At 37.9% G+C, this 9,258-nt stretch overlaps 1 protein-coding gene across 1 annotated transcript; it reads right to left on the reverse strand.

Annotated features, from left to right (window-relative positions):
* Positions 1 to 1,565: 1,565 nt before the first annotated feature.
* Positions 1,566 to 9,222, reverse strand: LOC145464288 (carboxypeptidase D-like). Its single transcript, XM_081448135.1, has 4 exons — positions 8,226 to 9,222; positions 6,395 to 6,681; positions 4,002 to 4,226; positions 1,566 to 2,963 (listed from the first exon to the last, which is right to left on the reverse strand). The coding sequence occupies exons 1-4, from the start codon at positions 8,729 to 8,731 to the stop codon at positions 2,554 to 2,556; spliced, it is 1,428 nt and encodes a 475-aa protein (XP_081304261.1). The 5' UTR covers positions 8,732 to 9,222; the 3' UTR covers positions 1,566 to 2,553.
* Between the last annotated feature and the right edge of the window lie 36 nt (positions 9,223 to 9,258).

Consider the following 9,258-nt stretch of genomic DNA (forward strand, 5'->3'; position numbering starts at 1 on the left):
AACGACAAATAGATGCAAGCAAGAGAATATACTACATAACCAGTGTCTTCATTGTAGTAATAATAAAAAATCTCATGCACTCTTGTTAAGTATACATGTACAGTTGAACTCCACTATTTTGAACACCCAAGGAAAATAAAGAATAGTTCAAAGAGCAGGAGTGTTGAAATACCCGATAGTAACTGACTGAAGGGTAAATCCAAGGGAAATAATTTTGAGTTTGAAATTTGAAACTTGAAATAACAGAGTTCCAATTAGCAGAGTCCAACTGTACAAGCACCTTTGTTCTGAGAACTCTCTTGTCTTGCAGTCATAGACCAGTGTGTGCACAGGTTTTACATGCATGGCCGACATTGTTGTGACATAGAGTGATCAAGGTCTGCAAAAATCATACTTAAACCCTTGGTCTGAGAGTTATCTCTCCCTTGTACATGTAGAGACGGCAAATATTGCAACGTTTAACGTAAACACAGCAACAGATGACTACAAATGCACTATAATAAAATAAGCAATAAAATAAACATAGCCTTAACCATGTCTAGTAACCACAAAACGCATCTCTTGGTGATAACAAAAATAAATAATGGTACTGAAGCACCGTTAAAATGATATTTTACAAATTATCATTGCCTTTTAGGCCAAAATGGGAGTTCTATAATTTCAAATAAAATCAGCAAACTTCACCAGCTTTCTACCTTTGAATAGTAAAATCATCCCCATAACAAAAGATGTTTTTATTGTTATTTTATCTTATTTCAGTTCATTATCATTATTATTATTATGTTTGAGACCCAGATATTTCCACAGTGATAATGCAGGGGCAGATCTAGGGGGAGGGTGTAGGGGGTGCGCACCCCTCCTGAGATAAACATACGGGTTTCTAATATAACTGGTATTGGACAGTCAGTTACGCCATTCCTTAGTGGTGCATCCCCTCCTAAGAAAAATCCCGGATCCGCCACTATGAACACAACTGCACAAAGATCTGTCTGTGTCTCTGGAGGTGCACAAAGTTCCATTGTGTAGTTCCAGAAAATATCCATACCTCCCCCATGGAAGGGATTTTTTTCGAAGACCCCTCTTCACCCCTCTGGAAATTCCAATCAAGCTTCATACATTTGTTTTAATTTGTTGGTCTTATGGAATTCCCACTGCTAGGAAATTCCAGTCCCTCCCATGGGGGAGTATGGATATTTTCTGGTCTTCACATTCAAAACTGACCACACAGGTGTGAGTTTGCAACATGCACGAAGCTGTGACTAGTACACACTCTCCTACCACTAATGAATAACGATGGATACTGATGAAAATGTCATTATTCTGTTTGAAAACTTAAAATCGAAGAGCTTAATTTTTTTATTCATCCTGACCTTATACCTACATGTATTTACTGTTTATTAACAAGGAAAATAGTTTGAGTGTGAAAAAAAAATATCCTATAGTAACTCCCTCTGTAAAGCCAGCACTTCCCTTACCCTGAGATAAAAATTTAACAGCTGCTTGGCGTTAAAAACACTCACTAGTATATTTAGCTAGGCACAACACAAGTTAGAAGAAATCTGAGATAAAAATTTAACAGCTGCTTGGTGTTAAAAACACTCACTAGTATATTTAGCTAGGCACAACACAAGTTAGAAGAAATATTTTGACAAATCTGGTGAAATACCAAGATTCAAGTCAACTTACACTGAAAGAAAGTCAACTTCTGTGTTTTTATGCCATTATCAAGTAAACAGTCAAGTGTGGAAATTAATTCCACAAAATTAATGCCCTGTTATTTTCAAGCTTGGGATGTCTCTGAGAGACATTTGCCATTTCAAACTATTTTCTTGGTTAATAAATAAGCAGCCAGAAATTCAAAGGTGCTAAAAAAAAGAAAAATGTCAATTATTTTATGCCAGTTAATTATTTTATGACCCAAGAGTGACATGCATGGTCCATAAATCTATGGGAAATTCACATGGGGATCCACATTTTACAATATATGAACTGAGAAAGTGAGGTTACCAGATGTTTATCATTGTTTTTTCAAGTCAATACACTGTAGAGTGTAGCCAATACAATTCACCAGTCGTGGCTTGTATTGTTTGAGAGATACGTACAATGTAGCTAAAAGAAAGGTGAACTGTGTTGGCTGAGCTTAAAGGAGCTCAGTCACGGCATTCTGACTATGTACAAAATATCTTTTTAATTGAGGAAAACCTGGCAATAGTAGTTTAGATAATAATAAAGATAATAATAAAGCATAAAGGTACCAGGATGGTTTAGGATTGAAAGGATTGTCATGGATTACAAAAGACAAATTTGAAAAATTTACAAGTTGGCTTAACTTTTCAAGATGCGAAAAACATGACGTAGCTTCTTTAAAGGGATGGGCTTGACATGGGGTGAGGGACTACATGCTGTGAAGGACCAGTCCCATTAAAAGCAGATCATTGATGCCTTATTTCCCACCCAGGATAAAGAGGACTAAGTACGTAAAGGAAAGGTGAAAGTAGAGTGAATGATATAGTTAGTACCTTTGAATTCCTGGCTTTTGTGTTTTACGGTTCTTTATGGATCAGTATGCACTTGAGAATATTCTCCTTGCGAACTTTCACTGCCTCTATATTTCTTGGCAAGCATGATGGCGAGAGCCAGTGCCAACATCAGTGAAACAAGGCAAACAATCGTCAGACCAATGACCAGTGAAACTGGGACCGGCCTTTTGTCGTCATCTGTTTTAACTTCTTGTAACTCAGTACCAGCTTCATCATGACTCTGGCCCTTTTGTGCAAGGGTGAATTCTTGTCTTGTTGCTGGTCCTCGGGTCACTTCGATGGTCCTCTTTACAGGGAAATAGCCTTTCTTTGAAACTTCGACTTCGTATGAACCGGGTAGGAGCAAACGCCAATAGTCTCCATCCCTGGCACTTGTCACAGGATGATTTCGGTTGTCAACCTTTATCTTAGCTCCTTCAATTCCTGCAAAACAATGATCATTCTTATACATATATCTCCCAACACCAATACGCTTTGCGATTGCAGGAAAATGTGTAATATATCATGGGTCAAGACTCATTAACTCCCTAGGGTGAACAAAACTCACTAACTCGCTGGGGAAACAACAACTTGAGTGTTTGACTTGCACATGATCAGGTCTGATATGTTGAAACTGCAGCAAATTTGTCTTTTTTCATAGTTTGTGCTTTTTTGAGTTGATAGGTATAACAAAACAATTCACCCCTCAGTCTTCCCTGAAGGGGAAACAAAACTCACTGTTTCCCTTGGGCCTAGTCATTGAGTGCTTATTAACAATTTAAACTCCATGTTAAAACCTGATCAATTCCAGTTTCGACAGTTTTCACTGACGAGGAGTAATGTTTAACACTCTCCATAGATGGGATGCCACAAGAACACCAAAATTAAAATTCATTATTTAAGGTCACATTTTCAAAAAAAATGAAAATAAAATATCAAAAAGCATGCAGGTTATAATAATAAAAAGTTAATAAACCGTTAATAAACCGTCAAGGTGTCATAATCCCCAAGAGGCATGGACTCCTCGGCAACCTTTTTGTGGCAAATGGCTAAATCCAGAGATCTTATATCAAATACTTTCAATTTTTAATTTCATGTCTGTCAAGAGTGCCTGCTTGTAATCACGCCTCAGCAATTACTCCTCGCTTTCTTTTTGCTTTGTTGCACATCACTTTCCTTCTGTTTTGACCATTATTGTTGGACACTCATGTAAAATATCAACTATCACCTCATAGAAATCTCAAGCTCATGATGTTGTTAAATATAAATGTAGTTTATAGGGGTTTCCTTGAAAACAGTGCGCATACAAATTTTTTCCTGGAGGACACCTGCAAAGGTTTGGAGTAACCTTAATACTCTGGGGGCTAATGTCAAGGTAATGTTACATGCCCTGAAACACAACAAACTAACCCTGGCAAGGTTTGTGTGGCCTACTGGTGAGAAAATTAATGGGGTTCAAATGTAATTACTTATTTGCCTAACCTTCTCCATGCTGGTCTTTTACAAAGCCAGTAATGCCAGTATGAACAAGCTTCAGAAATTCAAGCAAAGATTTCTCATTATCTTTCCAAAATTCCGGAAGTGTACTTTCATCGGGGAACTTACAGCAGCTGACCTCAAGAGTTAATTCAAAGCAGTTGGTATTGACATAGTTGTAGTCCTGCATTCCACCAGCGACGGAGTACCATGCTGCACCATTAGTGATACCTACCCAAGCAAGATAATAGTTTTATGTTTAACTTCATCAATTCCTACATCTGTTCTACAAGTACATACAGTTGGACACCACTGATTCAAACTTAGTTATTTTGAATTCCCCGTTTCAAACTCAAAACCATTTCCCTAGGGTCAGCCCTTTAGTCATTTACTATTGGCTATTTCAAACTCCCGCTAATTCAAACTATTTTTCATTTCTCCTGAGAACTCGAAATAGTGGGGTTCAACTGCAGTTCATCCCAAAGACTTTCCAAGGACACACAAATAACTTTCAGTGTTCCAGATGAGTAGTCTCAGGTCCAAAACCTGACAAGATCAGCTACATGACTTGAAAATTAATAAGAAATTTCTAATGATTTGGAGGGTGTAGTGGGAATTGACTTGTTGGAATTCCTTCTTGACACCCTACCTTAAAAACTTATTTGGAAACCTGACTTTATAAATACTTCAATTAAAACCTTAACTCTGATTTACTGTCTCTGTTAAATATTTTACATGTTGGTGATAATGCAGCCAAACTTCCCTTTGTGTCCCAGACTGCAACCTTGTGATCAGTGCTTTTCCTCTCTAAAATCAGAGAATTTTGGGGAAGAATTGCCTCTGACATGAATGTTTTATTTTTCCTTTCTGCACTGTTTCAAATTTGACAGTCTTAAGACTGTAATATGACCCTGTAGTTTTGAATTTTTCTTTTTTTTCTAGAACTTTTAGATCTTGGAATGGCCTCCCTGAAGACATAGTCGAAAGTACTCACAGTATTATTAGACAATAAAGTTAGTACGCTTTTAAATGTATCCCCAATTAGCAGAGGGTGTTTCCTCTCAGCTAAACATTTTTTTGACAGGTTTATATAGTGTAATGTATGAACAGTAGTTCTTTGGAGTCACTTAATACAAAGGCCTCTACAGGTACATTTTAATGATACGTAACCTTCAAGGTGTGTTTGACACTGACTCTAAAACGATAAAACGACGTTTATGGCTACTTATACATGCACAAAGACGTTTCGACCAAACGTTGTTTTCACGTTTTAGTAAAGTCAGTGTCAAACACAACTTCAAATGCATACTACTGATGTCCATCCCTGACTGCAATTTTAGTATTATATGTAACCTATTTTTCAGAAAAGTTGGTGTGATATCTTGTGATTGTTTTATGACTAAATTAAATGTAGATGTAGATGAATAAAGCATGAGAAATTGGTTCATAGGTATGAAATGGTGTATGACTGAAGTTTTGCCCTGAAGGCGTGTGATGTGTGACCAGAGTTGGCAGTATAAGACACTAGCAGCTGTTCAGAGCATCTTTTCTTGTATTTGTGTTCTAGAAGACAATAGATGGTTTTCACTGTCATGCAACGAAAACGTAAATTGAAAACTATTCAGTGGACAAAGTCAAGAAATTTTAATATTATAGGAGACAGGTAAAATAGACACTCTGCATATCCCCAAACTTCAGATGTTCGTCGAAATGTTTTGCGCAAATTGACAGAGCCCAGTATGGAGCCGCCATGTTGGTGGAGCTCTGTGCAAACATCTGGATCTTGCTTTGGCTACCTAGGTGGCTGATTATCTGAACTGAACCAACAAACATTTACACAAGCACTTTTCCTAACACTTTAACTCCTAAAAGACTAAAATTCACTAGATACATGTAAGGGTATATTTTTCCACAAATACGATCAGAGCAGTACATGTATGTCACGCACAGCCATAACTCTGAACTTCAAACGGCGTTGGTTTCCAAACAAAGCATGCTTTTGAGCTGAAAAGTTGTAAACAGATATAAGTTTAGATCCTCTTGTGCCTTATAAGATAAAAAAATTCATGGCTCTTTAGTTTTGGATTTTGGAAATTGATGGCATCATGTGAAAACGATCTATAGCTTATTTTAGCTGCATGTACTACGTGCAAAACACTTACAGCTGTTCAGAGCATCTTGCAGTTTTGAAAAGTGTGGTAATTGTTGTGAATTCCCCGTAAAACTCATGCACAATGAAAACGTGGCACAAACACACAAACAGAAACTCATACAAAGAGAGTGGTACAAGAGAAACAGGTCAGGAATAAAAAGATTCTTGCACCTGCCAGACATAAAAATTGGAATGAATTATTTTGTACCACTGAATAGCAGTGAGAAATCAGCAACAAACTATATACCATCTTTGAAATGATCTCCTTCACAAGCCGTTGAAAGCATTTTGCGATGGTTTGAAGAATACGTGAATGCCAAGTTGCGGAAAACATCATCATCTGGAGAGGCACTGTACTCGCTACGTTTGTCTGATCTATCATCATAGGGGTAATTAGCCACTAATGAGCCGCCATGAATGTTGGCTGACAGAACAAAGGGATTCTTATCAATCCACTCCTTCACAAGTTGGGTTTCTTTTGCTAGCTTGCTTTCATCTGCAATTTTGTCAGGAGAAAATTGGTCTGGAAAATTCCTGGCGAGAAAATGGACACGAGTAATGAGTGCATGAGTCAAGCATACAGTTGTATATATCAATTTAATTACCAATACCATTAACCTGAACTTGGAGGTGCAGTCGCCTCATGGTTAGTGTACTTGTCTCTGGATCAAGCAGTCTGGGTTTGAGCCCTGGTTGGGGACATTGTGTCGTATTCTTGGGCAAGACACTTTACTCTTACAGCGCCTCTCTTCACCCAGGTATATATATGGGTACCCGCAAATTTAATACTGGGGGTAACCTGGTGATGGACCAGCTTCCCATCCAGAGGGGGAGTAGAAATTGAACTAGTTGCTCCATGTTACAGAAACCGGGATAAGCTCCGGCTTGATGGGCCACTTGGCTCATATAAAGACTTTACCATTTTACCATTCTGACAGAGAAAAGGATTCTGCCAAATTAAACAATTAGATTATGAGCTCAAGATTTCTATAGCGTGATAGTGGATGAGGGCGCAGCCAGAGTCAACTATCATGTATAGAAATCGAGAGTGAATAATCTAATTGTTTTAGTATAAATCTACTAGTTGTTCAAAACTTTACCTAAATCCTCTTCAGACACTTCAAAAATGCCAAGAAGGGGCCGTCATTTTGTTAAGAAGGGTACACTGCTATCCTACTCACTACTTATCACAGAATAGATTAGTGATTAGCGTAGCCAATCAAAGAACGGCATTTGTGATAGAACACTAGTAGATTTATACTAAAATTCGATAGAAACACAGAACTAGCACAAGCTGTTGATGTAATGATGACATGAGCACAGAGAATTTACATTTGATGAGCAAAGTACATAAGCTTGTTTTCATTGCAGAATTTTCTAAAAGAAATAGAAAACATGTTCTCCATGTTTTTTATTGAGTTATAGAAAGACTTGTGGAAGTTTGCACACTCGCCTGTCGGCTCGTGTTCCCACAGCATTTCTTGTTCACCCAAACTTTCACTCGTGTCTATGACTTGATAGGAACTAGCACATTTTTTCTCTTTCTTCAGTAAAGCTCAATCCATGTAAGTTGCTATGATCACTTGATAGAGGTTATAACTTCCCAAGTATGCATAAATCTACAATGAACAATTTCATAATTCTTTCACCCTTGTCATCCAACAGAAAGCACATTTAACTTAAATATGTGTAAAACATCAAACGTCTCGTAAACAATGTGGACATAGAATACGTCGAGAAGTACAGTGAGAGATAATTTGAAGGCCTTTTATGGCCTGTGACAACCTGTCTTATTGCTGAATATTCATTTTCACGCAATAATTTACATAAATTATATGAACGTTTTGGTTTTAAACGACTTACATTGTTTGTAAACGATTTGGCAAAAACCAAGTTAAGAATTTATGAAACTATAGACTTAAAAAATAACTTACATGTATGGCTATTTAAAAACCGTGAAAGCTAGAGGAAAAAAATAATTCTCCCCAACATCTAAAAGTATATTCTTATTTCAAAATATGCTTTGAAGTAGGGCTATGGCTTTTTCAATATTTATACAAAGTAGTTTTAGTACTCACCGATTCAAATCAACGCCATCAGCATTTGCCCTTCCATGCAGACCAGTGCACCTGTCCTTTTCATCACGTTTGCTGTTTTTGGCTATCTCGTAGCCATCAGGGTTCATGGATGGCATAATGTGGATCCTTGTTGAATCAACAAGCCGTGTTATTTCATCATCCTTGTTGTAATTCTCCAGCAACTTCTCAATAAAGTGTAGAAGTATTTCTCGACTCACCACTTCATTGCCATGCATGTTGCCTATGTACTTGAACTCTGGTTCCCCTGGCTCATGGCTTCCTGGATTGTCCGAGATTTCCAATACCCACAAATTTCTCTTCTCGACTGATTCACCTAGAGAATACAGCCGTGTTATGGTTGGGTACTTTTCCGCGAACTGGTTCAGAATATCAGTCATCTCACCGTAGTCGTGATGTGAAAAGTCGACAACTTTGTCTTGCTGTGCTCCGCGAGCGTTAAAGGACACCAAAATGATGAACGCTAGAACTCGCCAATATGCCGCCATGATTTTTCTACTTCGATCGAAGTTTTTATGTCAATCTCTCCTTAGATTTTCAAGCCACCATAAAGAAGCCTTGTCTCAAAACAATAACAGGCAAAGAATGGAATCTCTGACTGTTTTAGTACCTTCAGTTCGCTACGATTTTTCGCTACGATTTTCTGTTACTGCTTCAGCAGATGGGTAAACTACGTCACAACGTCAGGATGTTCCCCCACCGTCAACAAGGATGTAAAATTGAGATCAGGAAAGCAGATCCATTTACAACCAAGGCGCATAAATAAACAATTCTGACAGCTTTGGCAAAAATTTCTTAAGAGATGTAGCGGTCTTCAAAGTCTTCTGGTCCTCGGAGATACAAAGGATCAGTTTCTCGTCGAGATTTTCGTTATCATTAGATTATCCATAAATCAAGGGTGAAGCTTGTAATTCGTGGCGTTCGAAAACAGTTAAAACCTTCTCAGCGCCCAATTTAGTGGCGCCCACTTTGTGACATCTGCTTCGCTTGGCTTCTTCCTGCTACTCTGATCGCA

The sequence above is a fragment of the Orbicella franksi genome, chromosome 12, assembly GCF_964199315.1.
Source record: "Orbicella franksi chromosome 12, jaOrbFran1.1, whole genome shotgun sequence".
Taxonomy (NCBI): Eukaryota; Metazoa; Cnidaria; class Anthozoa; order Scleractinia; family Merulinidae; genus Orbicella; species Orbicella franksi.

What these genes read in the sequence shown, in the direction of transcription:
- LOC145464288 (XM_081448135.1), bottom strand. Translation starts at nt 8,731, where the DNA reads ATGGCGGCATATTGGCGAGTTCTAGCGTTCATCATTTTGGTGTCCTTT. An exon ending in AGGAGATCATTTCAAAGATG is followed by an intron (nt 4,227 to 6,394) that starts GTATATAGTTTG and finishes TTGCTTGGGTAG; the next exon opens with GTATCACTAATGGTGCAGCA. An exon ending in AAAAGACCAGCATGGAGAAG is followed by an intron (nt 2,964 to 4,001) that starts GTTAGGCAAATA and finishes ATTGTTTTGCAG; the next exon opens with GAATTGAAGGAGCTAAGATA.